Source organism: Pinus tabuliformis, chromosome 8, assembly GCF_031772625.1.
Source record: "Pinus tabuliformis cultivar Carrire ecotype Pingquan chromosome 8, CPIR1, whole genome shotgun sequence".
NCBI classification, from domain to species: Eukaryota; Viridiplantae; Streptophyta; class Pinopsida; order Pinales; family Pinaceae; genus Pinus; species Pinus tabuliformis.
This window is the reverse complement of record NC_142294.1, coordinates 1564631772-1564649267: the sequence shown is the minus strand read 5'-3', so window position 1 is coordinate 1564649267 and position 17496 is coordinate 1564631772. Positions and strand designations below refer to the sequence as shown.

Sequence of the window (17496 nt, the reverse complement as noted above, 5' to 3'; positions counted from 1 at the left end):
TTTGGCTTGGTTTGGATTTTCTGTTGAGTATTTTGGTGTGAGGAGGAAGGATGAGCAACAATAATGGGATGTCGATGGAAAGACAAGTACAAATTCAGATCGAGGATGGAAAAATGGGCATGGGGCTTGGGATGGATTCAAGTACCATGGGTGGGCCTCTAGTTTCCCACTCTGTAATTCTTGATGGAGATTAACTCTAGAATTCTTGATGGGGATTATGATATGGGAGATTAACTCTAGAAGTCTATAAGATGCAGATACGATTTGATCTTGCTAATGTTGCTCTCCGTGTACTGAGCTTGGCTTGCTCAATTGTAGCTCTGGTGGCCATGGCCAACAATCAGGAGTCTAGGGTTGTTACTGTGTTTGGGTTCAAGCTTGTTGTGTATTCCAAGTGGTCTTATTATGATTCATTTGAGTGAGCTTCAAGCTATTTTTGCAGTATTTCATGGCTTGGATTTAGAATTTGAGAAAGTGGGTGTTTGGTATTTCATGTTGTTGTAGTGTCGTATGCATATTTAGTAACATGGAGAGTGTTTTGTTGTTTTAATAGTTTTCATTATTTGTACATTTATGATTGTTTTGATCTTAATGTTTGTGTGCAGATTCTTGGTGGGAGCTGCAGCTGTTTCTCATTCATTGCTTCAACTTATGCTATGTGGGTTGAAAATGGTGAAGAGAAAATCAACTATTCCTAGTAGGAATTCATGCTTGGTTGTTGTTTGCATACAATTAGGTATCCCTCAAGAGCTGAAAATTCATGTAACTAGAGACATGATTTAAAAATAGTCACAAACATGCATGTATGTCATTGAAGGCCTCTTTCTCAGGAAGGAAAGGGATAACCTTCCTTCACACATATAAGTGTCATTGAAGGTCTGTTGCTCAGGAAGGAAAGGGATAACCTTCATGTCTCTCACACATATATTATTGAAGACCTACTCCTTAATAAGGAAAGAGACAACCTTCGGTAATTTGGCTACCTAAACTTTTAGGTCAAAGGATGGACTTATTCGTTCCAAATAGGTAAAATATCAATGCAAGAAAATTCTTCTTCTAGCTTGGAATTGGCATGTTTTTGGTGTGAGTAGTGTGCTTCTATCGTGGAATTAACAGGATTGTGGTGTGAGTTATGTGTTAGAGACTATTTCTGTTTTAGAATTGTTCATAATAATTGTTATTTATGAAGACAAAATATCAATATAACAAGTCTCTCTTCTAGCTTGAAATTAACAAGTTTTTGGTGTGAGTAATGTGTTTTTAGCTTGGAATTAACAAGTTTTTGGTGTGAGTTATGTGTTAGAGACTATTTTTGTTTTAGAATTGTTTATAATAATTGTTATTTATGGACTTATTCTATCCAGGGAGAAAAAATATCAACGCAATGAGTCTCTTCTTCTAGCTTGGAATTGACAAGTTTTTGGTGTGAATTATGTATAAGAGACTTTCTGTTTTAGATTTGTTAAAAATAATGGTTATTTTTGAACCTATTCCTTTCATAGAGATAAAAATCAATGTAATAAGTGTCTTTGTCTAGCTTGGAATTGACAAATATTTGGTGTGAGTAATGTGCTTCTAGGTTGGAATTGAGGAATTTTTTATGTGAGTAATGTGTTTCTATTATGGAATTGACAAGTTTTTGGTGTGAGTTAGTGTTATGAGACTATTTCTATCATGTGTATAGAGATGGAAATTTTTGTGACGTTAGCATAACATAATCATATAATATGATGTTATGAGATCCACAATATCCATTAATTATAAGTTTAGTCTTTTTTTTTTCAGAGAGAAATCCTCATATGGCCGAAGCCTACAGATATTTACAATCGATATGGCCGAAGCCAGCAGAGATTTACGGCCGAAGCCAGCAGAATACGGCATAGCCGTTACAAATCGCCGAAGCAAGGGGCAGAGAGAGCCGCCGCAGGATTCGAACACGGCTGGGGGGTGCGAAAGCCAACCGCCCCAGCCGTCTTGTCATGCACGTCGCGTGCGAGTTATAAGTTTAGTCTTTTAATGTTTAAATGTTTAGATACTATGCATTCAATCTTGTTAATTTTAGTGTATATCCTATCTTCCAAAGCAATGCTAAAATATATGGGGTGAAATGTATATTTTATTTTTAAATGCAGTGATATTTATTAAATTGTGTAAATCATAATATAAACCATATTAATGAATCTATTTTTGAGTTTTTATTGATAACATTCAATAGTTTTACTATGTTTGTCATCTTATATGTCCCATAAAATCTCTTTAGTCATATCTCATATGTACAAATGCTATGGCATGTCCATGTCAAGGACATTTGATTTCAGGTTCCTAAGATTTTATTGTTAGTATTCCATAAAATTTCAAACCAAGATTCAAGATTTAATAAATCATTTGCGTGACATGGTCATTTTGTTTTTTTACTTGTGAGTTTTTTTCCAACTAAAGAAATCGTGCTTGAACCAACTCTCAAGTATACATAGTCTTGTTCACGATAAGACCACAAACCTGTGAGGATCAAACCTCCCCACTTAATCATGGGACCACATCCTCCACACTAAAAATGTGCAAATTTTATTTTTCACTTATGATAAATATGTACAAATTTTTTAACATAATTATGTTATTGAAAGATAATCTTTTAATTCAAATTTTTATTGGTGAAAGATTAATTTATTATAAAAATAGTAAAATTTTAAACATGACATTTTCTGATATGTCAATTTTTTTTATAAAAGAGGTGAGGTTACTGCAAATCAATTCCAACTCATATAAAATTAAAAAAATCATTTTACAAATAAAAACAAAAAGTAAAATTCAAAATTCCAACTAGTATAAAATTAAAAAAATCATTTTACAAATAAAAACAAAAAGTAAAATGGAATTTTATTTGTTATAAATAATAATTAAAAAAGAAAAATCATGCGCATTCTGGAAACATCGATTTTTGTGGCATCATCATCGCTCAGCTGAAGTCGTTAAATTAACCTCGTTGTATCCAAGATTCTATAAGCGGGCGTTCTGGAAACTTCCACTGTTGCCGGGCGTTTCTGGAGCCATCGTCGTAACCCACTCTTTTTCTGTATCAATTAGATCCCAGAAGAGGCCGTTCTGGAAACTTCAACTGTTGCTGTGCGTCTCTGGAACCATCATCGCAATCTTTTAAATTTTCCTCTCTCTGCGTTTTGTCATCGAAGTGGTGATTTCCCTCTACTTTATGCTCGTTTCGGCGTTCAGTACTTTGCTGGATTTTCTATTCTGCACTGAAAATTCTGTGAATTTGATCGAATTGTCACTTTACGGCAAGAAAAAGCTTTAAAGAATGGCCTTGACTCCTTTCTTTGGTCGATCGAGGGCTGGAAGCCTGTGGGATCCATGGGACCGCAGCCTGTTCGATCCGAGGGTACCTGTTTCTCGAATCTGGGACGTCTTCGACTACGGCAGCGCGTTGGACTCCCCGGCCTTTTCCTTCTCTCGGGACGCGCAGGCTATTGCCAACACAAAGCTCGACTGGAAGGAAACGCCCGAGGCTCATGTTTTCACCGCGGATTTGCCCGGTAAGTTGCCCTTTTATTTCCTTTAATTGCGCCGCATAGCGATTTGCGGTCTGTTAGTTAAATAACCCGCGGCCTCGTTGCATTTATGTGTGCAGGACTGAAGAAGGAAGAATTGAAGATTGAATTGGTCGACAATGGCAGTCTGAGAATAAGCGGAGAAAGGCACAAAGAAGATGTGCAGGAGACGGACCAGTGGCACCGTGTGGAACGGTCGAGTGGACGATTCATGAGGCAATTCCGGCTGCCAGATAATGTGAATGCGGATGGCATCTCTGCAAAATTGGAGAACGGTGTTTTGACTGTGAACGCTCCGAAGATTAAATCGGCAGTTGTCTCTAATGGCGATGCCAAACCTATTGAGATTTCTGCAAGTGACAAGTAAAAGGGAGGCATTGTAATTCGTGATTGGGGCTTTCTCAAGCACAGATGCGAAAAAATAATGGTCATTATTGAGTGTACTCTTTGGCTGTGATTAATAGAACACCTCCTTTTGTTCTCCTTTTAGTCTTACATGATTCTTTCTCAACATTTCTTCAACATTTCTTCTTTTTTCCCAGAAGGAAAAGCATGATAGTTTTATATTAAGTCAATATATTAAGTCAATAAAAAGATCTACATTGTATACATATGTGAGTGGCATTGTATACATATGTGAGTGGCAGTTCATATAAGGAGGAATTGAAGAGGAGACATACGGCAATAAACTCGAAGAGTGTTTACAGAGAAAGGTTCCATATGAAGATGAGCATATTTGACATAAAAACAAATTTGGTACGAATTATAGAGAAAGGATGAAAAAGAACATTATAACATGATTCTCACATGCTATTTTTATTGCATGGTTTGGCTGCCTACAAACACTTAGAGGAACCAGGAAGTGAGTCTAAGAATATTTTCTTGATGAACCAAGAAGTGAGTCTAAGAACATCTTGCGCCAAGTCTACAAAGGCATACATACTCTACCCCCTCTGAACTTGTCACCTCTTAGGAGGAAACACATGTTCTTAACCATTAGGCCCACTCAAGCTGTATATATTTTTTATATATTGTGTATAATAAATGGAGTTCAGAGTCAAAGAAAAAATATAAAGGACTATAAAAAATGTTAATGAAAAAAAAAATACGTGAAATGAAATATCTAATGGAAGTAGTGGTCTTTTAAAGTGGGAAGGTGTATTGGACTAGTATTATTAGAAGGTTAAATAAAGTGATTTACAGAGTTATTTTCCAATATGTAATCAAATTAAGGGTATTGTTTAGTATGCCATGAACATGTGTTATGTTAGAGGTTTAGTGAGTGAAAACCCTTTAGGATTCAGTGAGTGAAAATCCCATGATTATAATTATAATTGTGACTACATTTTATTCTTTCATTTTCTTTCTTTATAAAATATTTGCATTAATTACAAATATTGATTAAACTATATAAAATTAAATATTTCAACATATTACGATGATTTCCTCTGCATTAATAAATTTTTTATAATTAATTTACATATCTATATCTTTTGTATTTAAATCATATTACCTCCGTATTTTCTACATTTAAATCATATTTACCCATTATAATGATAAATTTACAGTGAGATTAGGGGAGGGTATTACCTGCTCTACCTTTCAACTTTATTTTGTACTCGTTTAAGATATCCATCAAAGTGTTTAAAACTTTGAATTTAAATTCCCTTCCTCAATGAATCGTTGTTTGACCAAATCTCTGGTCTTATTGACCGATTTCCCCTTCATCGAAACTCCTTTACTCGGATTCGTTCTTTCATTCGCGACTGTTAAGTAATATGTACATCCTGTTCTATACATACTACCTCTGGATCATACTTAGCTAATATAAATTATTACGGCGTAAGGCGTTTCCCTCTGGAATCAATTCTCTTCCTGGATTACGTGTCATTTTGTGCACCATACGATTAGATGTTAAACGATTACACAAATTTCAAGCGTTAGATCAAGAGGAAGAGACACGGGCGGAATGGAGTGGTCACTGTGATTTGAATTCATGGTTATTGCCAACCTCCGCAATGCCCTTGATGCCCTTCGTTTCCGCGGAGTTTCGACCTTTAAACTGCAGACCACCTTTGGTGGCCACGCTTCCCGTTTCCTGTACACGCAGGAACAGACGAAGGTGAGCCAATCTCAGTTTCAGTCCCACCTTTTCCCTCCTTCCCAACTATTCTTCCAATGGCAGGAACAGTTGCAGTATTTGAACGCCCGCCCTCCTGCCGGGCAGATATCCGTGGAGGACGGCAGGAGATTGCTGAGATTCGTCCGGTTGGAGGATGCCAAAAAAAGAATACAGTGGATTCACGACGACCGCATTTCATAAGACGAGCTGCTGCGAGTTTGCATGGAGTCACTGGAGGGGACTTCAGAGGAAGAAGAATCGGGCCATGTTCTCGTATTGAAAAAGACTGTCTATTTTAGTCCTTACAAGGTATATCTAAATCAGAGCTTCTTTAGCATTTCCGGGGCTCAAGATTCACTGATTTGGGATTTTTATCTAGTCTTTTGTTCAATGGTTTCCAGAGTATTCCCTATGTTCAGAGGTTTCCAGTGTTCCCTAGGTTCAGAGTTCTGTTGAGGGGGGTCCTTCCCATGTGTCTTTTAAAAATCAGCCAGTAACCCGTCATTAATTTCCAACATCCGATATTGCTCCACATGTCACCTGCTGTTTAGGATTTCTTTCCCAAACCCTGATCTCTTAGGCCTATCTCTCCCTCGGAAGAAATCCCTGCAAGGATTTGCTGCTGAGATATTTCCATCCCAATATTGTGCATCAGAGGGCTTCAGGGTCATTTAAGAGGGATTCATAAAATGTAGCTTAGCACTAAAAGCTCTGTCAATGATTTCTGGTCTCTTAAGGTCTTCTCCACCAGCCCAAGTAGCTGCACTTTTTTAAATATGCCTGTAGATCAATGTTATTGCAAGGAAAATCAGATTCATTTAGACTTTATGATCCTTCAATTATAAAATATTCTTGTATTTGGCAGGCATGTGTGAAAAGGATTGAAGAAGATGAAACTGGGCATAAGCATTGTACCGGACAGTACTTCGACTATTAGTTCTGTGTTGACAAACGTGTAAGCAGTTTTCGTGTAAGAATACACTTCTATTTACGATGTATCTGTAATCTTACTGACTTCAGTTCTGTCATGGCGCCTTGTAAAATGCAGGCTGCACACAAAATATTCGAGAAATTAAAATGATGAGGCATGAAAGTGGATTGAAAATTATAGAGATGCTTGGGCAATTTTGGAGATTTTCTTATTTCAGAAATTTATCATATTTTTCATTGAAAATCAAAATATTCATTTTTGTGCTTTCAAATGCTGAGGTTATTATTTAGAATTGAAGATTATTTTGGAAGTAATGGAAGCCCAAGCAGGTTAAACGTTGGTCGTGCTTCTAAAATCCGAACGAAGTTGCTATGACTCTGATTGAATCATAATAAAGGAAAATTAATTTGGCTTGAATGTGAGTTAGCTGCAAAAGGGCATGGATGAAGTTTTGCTCATTTTAAAAAAATTTGCATCATTTGCTCATCTCTGGGAAATCATGCATTCATGCATTGTTCTTCTTATTATTATTATCCTAGGACAACCTTGTGGGATCCCCCTTTGCTTTGGAATATCTGGATGAAGGATGGCTGAACCACTGGCCATAATCGTGGCTGGTAATTCTAAGGGACATGACCAGATTTGGACTTATGTTCTCCCTGTTGGCAACATGCTTTTGGGCAGGTGTTTTAACCAATTGAACCCTTCAGAGCCATTCCTGCATTATTATAGGCCATGGTTATAAGTTTCATAATCTTCACCCTAAAATTATCCTTAATGCTTTTGTTAATTATGCTTCATGCGAGTAAATTCTACGATAATTTCAACCATATAACAGATTGGATTTTTTGCTATCTACATAAAATGCAACTGGGCTTGTCCAACAAGACTTTCTGGATGCCATCGATAAATACCTAACAACATGGCTTGCATTATATTACTTCTAAACCAGATTCATTATTAGTTCCTCATTTTCTATTTCAGATATAGCAATTAGGTAAATCACCCATCTTATAGGACTAACAATGCCTCGCGAGGCTACCAATTGTCTTCTCTGAGATTATCAAATATCGGTCGTATTTGGTGTGGACTATCTCTGAAGCCTGTAATATGCGAGGTAGTAAGATTCAAGAAAGATAATATTATTTTAGTTTATTTTCCATGCGAAATTGAAATGATAGAAGCATATTTTTATATGAATGAAAGGCTTGTATGTGTCTTTTGACCCACAAGCAAGCTTGTCTCTGTTGTACATACTACAAATAACGTTTGTGGTGTTAACAGTTCGAGGTCATTCTTCTGGATTTTCTAGCGAAAGAATGTCTAATTCCCCATGATAAATTAGGATTTATGCAAACCCAATATTGGTGCATTTGCTTCATTACCACGGCAGAATTGCTTCGAACTATTGCGAATTTGTCTAATTTGTCCAAGATAAATTAGGGTTTATGTAGACCAAAACCAACGTTGTTGCATTTACTTCTTTACCATGATAGGCTTGCTTCTAAATATTGCGAGTTTGTGCTTTATTTTCGAGCCATTCTATGTATTTTGTAGTGCAAATTATAATGTCATGAATTAACTGCCTATTGCAAGGTTAAAATTTATGTCTTTTTTGAGTGATTTACATACAGATTTTAAAGCTGCTGCGACGAAAAGCAAAATTAACGAGGATAATTTCTTTTAAAAGCGTTTTCATTGTAGTGAAAAGTCTAATTAATTACAGTTCACCGCCCGCCTTAACTGTATAGCAAATGTTGTACTTTGCAAGCCTGAATTTTGAAGGACGAAATCTGATGTTAATCATCGTAGACTGACTCGAGAATCCAGAAGCTGCGTCATATCCACACGTTGTGTTCCAGGTTTGATCGTCGCCAGTCAAGAAAAGGTTCTGCCGCCATTAATAATTTGCAAGATTTTTTATGCATTTCAAAACTTTGCAACGTCTGAACATGCTTATTCAATTTCGAATACCGAGGAATCAATGACCAGTGAGTCAAATTCACAACTGTTTTTTCAATCTCTCGTCAGTCTTCAGATGTCTTAATGGATTTGCCGGTCAGTTACCATCCTTACATCTTATAGAGTAACATTGATTTGAAAGGGGTTTACACATGTTTGCTTCATATTTTGTACAGATTTGCCAGCACTCTCAACCGCTTTACGAATCAATTTTACTTCCCCTTTAAAATATATAAATGTGTGAAAATATTCTCATGTTTTCATACAATAACTTTTGAACTTATGAAATATCGCCTTTCCCGCCTCCGAGGATCCAACAAATCTATCAAATATTGAAAACCTAAAATGAAGCCATTCTTCAAACTTTCCCAAGGTTGTCATCGTTGAAACACACAAATATATTAAACCAAAACATGCGTGGTTTAACGAAGATCGATTTAAAAACTTATTTAAAAAAGACCGACCGACGAAGGGGAATTGAAAAACCTAGTAACTCCAGTTTAGTCTCATTCAGCAGTTAAAAACGCAGAGCGAGCTGAGATTTGTAGAGGGAGCACTCCGTGTAGCCGGGAGCGCATTCATCAGCTGTCAACATGTAATTACGCCGTAAGGCGTTTCCCTCTGGAATCAACTCCCTTCCTGGATTACGTGTCATTTTGTGCACCATACGATTAAATGTTAGACGATGTTAGATCAATGGCAAGGGGAAGAGACACTGGCAGAATGGAGTGGTCACTGTGATTTGAATTCATGGTTATTGCCAATCGCAGAACCTGCGCATACCTCCGCAATGCCCTTGATGCCCTTCGTTTCCGCGGAGTTTCGACCTTTAAACAGCAGACCACCTTTGGTGGCCACCCTTCCCTACAGGGACGAACAGACGAAGGTGAGCCAATCTCAGTTTCAGTCCCACCTTTTCCCTCCTTCCCAACTATTCTTCCAATGGCAAGAACAGTTGCAGTATTTGAACGCAGATATCGGCGGAGGACGACAGGAGATTGCTGAGATTCGTCCAGTTGGAGGATGCCAAAAAAAGAATACAGTGGATTCACGACGACCGCATTTCATAAGACGAGCTGCTGCGAGTTTGCATGGAGTCGCTGGACTTCAGAGGAAGAAGCGAAAGGAATAGCGAAGCTACTTGACGAATCGGGCCATGTTCTCGTATTGAAAAAGACTGTCTATTTTCGTCTTTACAAGGTATATCTAAATCAGAGCTTCTTTAGCATTTCCGGGGCTCAGGATTCACTGATTTGGGATTTTTGGTTGTGGTTTCACTGATATTCTTTTTTCTTTGGTGTGGTTTCAGATAGCAAGAGCTTTCGAGAAGATCATGCCTACGCCCCTTGCAACGAAGAGCGATCCTTACAAGGAAGAGCTGGAGAGACTGGAGAAAGAAAAGGAGGAGATTGCTCAGAAAGCTCAGAGTCATGCCATGACAGAGTTACGGTTGGGGTTGGGGTTTTTTGGACTTCAAACAACGGGTTTAATGAGGTTGACATTCTGGGAAGTGTCATGGGATGTGATGGATACCTCCGCAATGCCCTTGATGCCCTTCGTTTCCGCGGAGTTTCGACCTTTAAACTGCAGACCACCTTTGGTGGCCACCCTTCCCGTTTCCTGTACAGGCAGGAACATACGAAGGTGAGCCAATCTCAGTTTCAGTCCCACCTTTTCCCTCCTTCCCAACTATTCTTCCAATGGCAGGAACAGTTGCAGTATTTGAACGCCTGCCCTCCTGCCAGGCAGATATCGGCGGAGGACGGCAGGAGATTGCTGAGATTCGTCCGGTTGGAGGATGCCAAAAAAAGAATACAGTGGATTCACGACGACCGCTGTGGCGAGTTTGCATGGAGTCGCTGGAGGGGACTTCAGAGGAAGAAGCGAAAGGAATAGCGAAGCTACTTGACGAATCGGGCCATGTTCTCGTATTGAAAAAGACTATCTATTTTCGTCCTTACAAGGTATATCTAAATCAGAGCTTCTTTAGCATTTCCGGGGCTCAGGATTCACTAATTTGGGATTTTTGGTTGTGGTTTCACTGATATTCTTTTTTCTTTGGTGTGGTTTCAGATAGCAAGAGCTTTCGAGAAGATCATGCCTACGCCCCTTGCAACGAAGAGTGATCCTTAAAAGGAAGAGCTGGAGAGACTCGAGAAAGAAAAGGAGGAGATTGATCAGAAAGCTCAGAGTCATGCCATGACAAAATTACGGTTGGGGTTGGGGTTTTTTGGACTTCAGACAGCGGGTTTAATGAGGTTGACATTCTGGGAAGTGTCATGGGATGTGATGGAGCCCATTTGCTTCTTTCTTACATCAATTTACTTCATGGCTGGATATATATTTTCCCTGAACACATCCAGAAATCCTTCATTCCAGAGCTTCTTTAGCATTCGCTTCGGTGCCACGCAGAGAAGACTTATGAAGAAAATGAATTTTGACATAGAACGCTTTAGAGAACTCCGGAGGTTATCGAGGCTTGAAGCCCCCTTATTGTCGCAGGCGTCTCTGTAACTGTGATGATATCTAAGATCCCTAACTCTGTAATTTTTTTAGCATTTTCATGCTAACGATTTGTTTAGAATTATTTGGAAATGCTATGAAATGGATTGGTTCACCAGAATAGTGGATATGGGTTACATTGTTACTGCTTGATTATTGAATGATTAGTTCTGCACTATAAGACTGTTTGCGCTATTGAAAGACCAGACAACCTTTATGCTAGAATTGCTATCTTATTATTTGAACAGAAAGGAAGTTTTAAAAAATATATATATAAAATGTAAAAAATTAAAAAACCTTAGTGATCTACTAAAATTTAGGGCGAAAATCTTCCCATAACATTACAATGTCTCCCCATAACATTTCAGTGATAACAAAGCAAAAATCGTGCCAGCTTGGATGGTAATTAAAGATGGAACCACCAGAAGCAATTTTTTGGCAAAAATATACAAAATCTTGGGCCCTAAAAATCTTCCCATAACATTACAGTGTCTCCCCATAACATTTTAGTGATAACAAAGCAGAACTCGTGCCAGCTTGGATGATAATTAAAGATGGAACCACCGGAAGCAGTTTTTTGGCAAAAATATGCAAAATCTTGGAGGAAGCTGGAAGAACAACAAAGTCTTTGAGGAAAATGGAAGAGCAACAAGCAGAAAATATAAACAGTTTCCCAGAATGGAACTAAAGATTAGAAGAATGTAACAAAATGCCACATCTAAGAAAAATAAGATGGGACAAATTCTGGAATAACAGCAAGAAAAACGAACCAAATGATACTAATGATAAGTACTACAGAAGAAAGTATAAGAAAAAATGAGGCGAAAGAAAAAGTGTGGACATAGTTATCTCCCCCTAAAAATATGGACGATCCGAGGACAATGGGCCCTGTGACTGAAGCATCTCAATCAGATAATCAGTCAATAGGTGATAAGTGAATGGTGTTATTTCATAGTATTGCATGGTATATTAGTTGCTGGTTGAAGACTGGTTGGCATATCAGCTCATAAATTAGAAATGCAATATTATTGAGTTTTGGGTTATTTGCATTGGTGAAAGGTGCGTCTTGTCATTGTATGGTATATATCAGAATTGTATCTTTGGCTGAAATCTAATATTAAGGTTGTTTTCAGAGATTAGTCTTTCACCTTAGGCTTTCAGAGATTAGGCCTTCACCTATGTAAGGGGCATTTAGGGACATGAAAAGAACTAAAAGAATTTTTCTCTGCTGTTTTAATTTTCAGTTGCAGATATGCCATCTCTTCATGGATTTTGTGATTGATGGTATCAGGTTATAGATAGTTTGTGTGCTATGGTGGGTATATGTTTTCACAGTGGCATTCTCCTTTGTAGATTGTTGGATGAATTTGCTATTGCATATGTTACGGATTGAATCTTCTTGTTTGGGATTTTGGACGAGTTTTTAATATTTATTTGATGTGTAATGAGTTTTGAACCCTAACACCCAACTTAATATAATATAGTAACCTATTTTAGCATGGCCCCCAACTCAGCATTAACACAATACAGTAATTCATTTTAACATGGATCCCCAACTCGGTATTAATAGGGGTAACGTCGGGGTTCCAAGTTTGCATCAACATATACTGACTATTGCAGCCTATAGATGCACCATAAAACAAGTTACAACAAATATAAACCAGAAGAGTGTTTTGCCTTCACACAGCTGCTGTGTAAACATCCAGCCAAAAAACCATGCCAAGCCCCAGACATCCATACAAGTTGAAAACAAATAGGGCTTTTTGATAACACAGTAAAGCTCAAGGAAAAAAATACTACCATATATTTCTAGATTTTCAGTCAATACATGGTAATATAAAATTCAGGCTTCAACAAATAATTTGGGCCTTGGATCTTCAGACAATACACTCCAAGCTTATTTATCCAACTTCGTTCTTTTCTTGAATCAGGTTGCAGTAACACTAAGCTACATTGAGTTAACAACAGCAAAATTTTAAATTGAGTAACACACATTCCAAGTTAGCCCAAGGCCTTGTGCAGCAATTATCCCCTAATTACCCCTTTCTAACAAGAGGAAAACAAATAATCATGTTTATCAGGGATAGCAAATGCATACATCAACTAAAACATGCAAGATGAATACACTGAATGTTAGATTTTTTGTTAATCTTCACATATCCTTTGGACCTGCATCTCCTAGAAAGAAAGGTTTTGTCTTACTGTCTATGTAAGGACAGCTGAATAGTACTTTAGGAAGGTTAACTGAACCTTGCTTTATGAATAGCCCTTTAGGAAGAAAAAATCATTTTAGCCTTTATCTATAGAGAAGTATTGAATACATTTAATTAAATAATAAAAAAATATATAATGAGGCAAAAAAAACTGTCACAAAAAAAGACAGACAGAGGAGAATGCAACAGAGAAGACAGCATGATAATCAGGGAACAACTTGAATAGATAAATTGTAGTCACACTCTGTAAGTGTGGGAGAATTCCAGATAATGTAAGGTTGACTCATGTATTTTATTTCCAAAGCACTGCAATTCTCTATCGTATATTTTTCTCTCTAATATTTGTCCACTGTGAATACATCATTTTTCCTGCTAAAATTAAAATATTTCAGTGGATGGTATGTCTTTTATTTGCTGTACATTCATGCCTTAATCAATAAATTTGATTCCAATTGCTGAGCACTCTAGTGTTGCGAACACAAGCTCAATATCTCTCTTTGATCACTGGATTTTTTTCCAATATTTGATACCAAAGCTAATGGTCTGTTCATAAGGAAGGCCAAACTTTAATTTTCAGGTTGGTTACCTATTTGAAAAAGAACAAGCAATACAACAAACACCCATGCAAATTAGAAGTCTCAAAGTACACCAGAACCATGGCTGTAGCTAGCTTGACTTTCTTCTTTGTCTAAAACAGATCTGGTTGTAAAATTTAACAGCATGGGATTTCATCTGGAAGCTGCAAATGGGAATTCCATTATTGAACAAGATCATTTAGCGTTCTGGAAGAAGATGAAGTCAAACATACCATATGAACTGCTAGAATCAACAAATGGGAAACTAATAATCACAGGACTCTTACTTGTAGCATTTTGAGCATTAATGACCAAATGACTCACATTAGCAGTGCCAAAACACCAAAAGAAAAATGGGGCACACGTGTGTGAAAATAAAGCTATAACTGTGAGATTTGTCTGAGGGAACTTCACCAAATAAAGAGGAGGCTCCTAATATGTAGCCAAACACAACAATCAATTGAAATTCAAGATGTTTAACATTTATGAATATCAAGCTGTCATCCTAAGATATAGTTGAGGAAGTTTTCACAAATAAAGATGACAACATAAGATGTGGCCAACAACATCAATCACTTCAAAAAATTGTTAGAGATGCTAGCACCTGTTGAGGCACCAATTCAAAATGTACATGCAGTCATCGCCTTGCTTGCATTACTAGCCTAATCTTATGACAGTCTGGTCACTTCATTTGACATAGAACCCAGATCGCCATAATAATGCAAGAGAAGACATGAAAGAAATATTCAAGGTTGATAACAAAAAACACAGTTTTCTTTCAGCAAGTAGGAACAAGAAGTTCGAGAAAAAGGTTGTTGATCTGACACGAAAATGAGATTCACTTGCAATTATATTTTTTGTTGCTAAAATAGCAAGGTATAATTCATTTATTGCAGAAAGCAATGGCACAACACCAAAGGAGCATTGGAAAATGTTTTCAGTTGAAAAGGAGGATAAAGCAAATGTGGCAACATACTTCAGGTAGTCTGAGCCTACTTCTTACATCAATGCTCCACCGGTTGGCGCCCTTGCATTTTTCCGTGGTCATCCTTCCTAGCAAGCATGTGAAAATTAATGTGCACCAAATTCCTCTCACAGAATTGAATATATTTGTACTCAAAATCTCACCCCAATGAAAAGCCCAAATAAACCATGCACCTGGCAAAGTGCACAGGCAGGCACAGTGGATGCAGGAAGCTTGCAATGGCGGTGGTTTAGGATTATCTGATTTTCATGGCCTCCATGGCTAAGTGGGTAGTACACAATCAAGCACACTGGATGCAGGAGCTTGAGTTTGCAATTGTAATGGCGGTGGTTTATTGTATTTTTTTTTCAACTAAAAAAATTGTGTTTGGAGCAGTTTTCAGATATATATAATTTTGCTTGAGATTGGACCGCGTTTGGAGCAATTTTCAGATATATATAATTTTGTTTGAGATTAGACCTCCCTACTTAACTATTAACCATTAAACCACGTCCTAAAAACTATTGAAGATGTCTGAATGGCTAAGTGGTTCGTTATAAATCTGGTAACTGATTACGATGCAATGGGAAAACACCTTCAGTGTCGCTTGAACCTGTGCCCAAATGGAGACCTTGAATGTATATGTTTCGCAAGACGCTGGGAGCTGCCAATGCAGACAATTTATAGCAGCACGGGGTGGGATTCGTATGCATGGGCCTTCCCGGCACCTGCCAAAATGGTGGACGTCATTGTTCACAGAGTATAATTTACCTTACGCCTAGGGCACAGCCTGCCGGGATTCAACACCGCGAGCGGACCTGCGAGGTGAGCAAGCACCGTGAGCAGGAGAAACGAATGCTCAAGAGGACCTGTTTTGGTTGTGCGAATGGAGCAAATGAATGTTTGGTGCAAGGGATCGTTTGAAATTGCGCAGGTGTTGGTTGCCAAAATGGTGGATGTCATTGTTCACAAAGTATAATTTACCTTACGCCTGGGGCACAGCCTGCCGGGATTCAACATCGCGAGCGGACCTGCGAGGTGAGCAAGCACCATGAGCGGGAGAAACGAATGCTCGAGAGGACCTGTTCCGGTTGTGCGAATGGAGAAAATGAGCAAGCACCGTGATCGGGAGAAACGAATGCTCGAGAGGACCTGTTCCGGTTGTGCAAATGGAGCAAATGAATGTTTGGCGCGAGGGCTCATTTGAAATTGTGCGGGTGTTGGTTGCCAGCGCAGCGGGTGCCAGCTCGGAGGTGGTGGGTCAAAAAAGCGTTAATTAGTGTCATATGTTATTGATGGCTTTACATAGTGTTATATGTTATCCATTGCCTTACGGCGTTTTCTTTGCAACGTCTGATGCAAATGCTAGTATTTTAATTTCTTAAAAAGTGTGTAGGTACGAATCATAGATCGTCGAACAAACATATGAATATCAAAAAAATTATAACAACCACTGCTACATAAAGGGGGTTTTAAGACAATATTTTAGACAATTTTTGGGTTAATTGTCTTAACTTGGGGCAAAAAGAAACTTGTGTATTGTTGTAAATATTGTATTTAAGCGGTTGTCTCAAATTATTGTCTTAAAATTTTATCTCTATAAAGACAATATATAACACAAGCATTATTGTCTCTTACGAGACAATCTCATTTTTGTCTTTAACACTCGGTATTAGAGACAATATGTCTTTAATCCTAGTTATTATCTCTAGAGAGAATAAAAAAATTATTTAAAGATCACTTTTGTTTCTCTAAAGACAATATAAAACAATGAAACCAGAAAAATATCCCACCATTGAAATAAATCAATATAAAAAATATTTAATTAAAAATAAACTACAAAATTGTTGATTAATTCATGTTAGGGTGCATGGAATCAAACCACCAACCTAACCTCCTGCGAGTAAGGCAAGTTCTCCTCCAATAAGCTCGCACACTTTAAAGAATTATGTGATGAGTTATGGCAGTCCTTAAAATTATATATATAAACATTGATTTAAAAAATAAATGCTTGACACATGATCTATAATCTTTATAAAATCTATAATCAGGAAAACCCTATTTTCAACTTACTAAAATAACTCAAAGGAGTTACCTGAATGTCACACCATGCAGCATGATCCACACATCTTGTGGAGTCCATTCAAGGTATTGCTACAATGCCATATTATCGGCAGAAGAATGAATCTAAGCACGAAAGGAACAATAATATTAATCATTCACAAAACCTACTAACAACCTTATTTTCATATCACAGACATATTATATGGTGTAGGTGAATGAAATTTTCCTAATCACCCAAGACATTGATTTAAATTGCCCATCTTACATAATAATTGCAACCTGAATTTTAACCCATTTACAATGCACTATATGTACAAAAACAAATCTAACATAGTCCATCTAGACATTGATTTAAAATGCCCATTTCACATAATAATTCAACCCCTTTACCATGCAACATCTATACAAAAACATATCCAACATAGTCCATGATGCCTTCATGTGTAAAGGGATAAATTTGTACTTCCCTTGGTCCGTTATAACTGTTCCAAATCAGGTGAAGGATTTCCAACTGAGGGTGTGAACACTGCAAACTCTCAAGATGCTGGAGAACAAGAGGTTCCCTAGATTCCAATCGTAAATGCTTGTAAATTCCAAGAT

At 37.6% G+C, this 17496-nt stretch overlaps 2 protein-coding genes and 1 long non-coding RNA gene across 3 annotated transcripts; all 3 read left to right on the top strand.

The window, feature by feature from the left end:
* Nucleotides 1-251: 251 nt before the first annotated feature.
* LOC149241977 (CASP-like protein 3A1) lies at nt 252-2017 on the top strand. The gene is made up of 4 exons (XM_089370735.1): nt 252-418; nt 606-672; nt 1580-1602; nt 1786-2017. Exons 1-4 carry the CDS (start codon nt 252-254, stop codon nt 2015-2017), a joined length of 489 nt encoding a protein of 162 aa, XP_089226861.1.
* Nucleotides 2018-3015: 998 nt separating this feature from the next.
* On the top strand, nt 3016-4046 carry LOC149241976 (18.1 kDa class I heat shock protein-like). The gene is made up of 2 exons (XM_089374097.1): nt 3016-3548; nt 3644-4046. Exons 1-2 carry the CDS (start codon nt 3314-3316, stop codon nt 3928-3930), a joined length of 522 nt encoding a protein of 173 aa, XP_089230223.1. The 5' UTR covers nt 3016-3313; the 3' UTR covers nt 3931-4046.
* A 2145-nt stretch (nt 4047-6191) lies between these two features.
* On the top strand, nt 6192-6793 carry LOC149241975 (uncharacterized). Its single transcript, XR_016245686.1, has 2 exons — nt 6192-6640; nt 6734-6793. It is a non-coding gene; the product is annotated as an uncharacterized LOC149241975 (long non-coding RNA).
* Nucleotides 6794-17496: the final 10703 nt, after the last annotated feature.

What these genes read in the sequence shown, in the direction of transcription:
- LOC149241976 (XM_089374097.1), top strand. Translation starts at nt 3,314, where the DNA reads ATGGCCTTGACTCCTTTCTTTGGTCGATCGAGGGCTGGAAGCCTGTGG. An exon ending in TTTCACCGCGGATTTGCCCG is followed by an intron (nt 3,549 to 3,643) that starts GTAAGTTGCCCT and finishes TTATGTGTGCAG; the next exon opens with GACTGAAGAAGGAAGAATTG.
- LOC149241977 (XM_089370735.1), top strand. Translation starts at nt 252, where the DNA reads ATGCAGATACGATTTGATCTTGCTAATGTTGCTCTCCGTGTACTGAGC. An exon ending in TCTTATTATGATTCATTTGA is followed by an intron (nt 419 to 605) that starts GTGAGCTTCAAG and finishes GTTTGTGTGCAG; the next exon opens with ATTCTTGGTGGGAGCTGCAG. An exon ending in GGAATTGAGGAATTTTTTAT is followed by an intron (nt 1,603 to 1,785) that starts GTGAGTAATGTG and finishes TTTTTTTTTCAG; the next exon opens with AGAGAAATCCTCATATGGCC.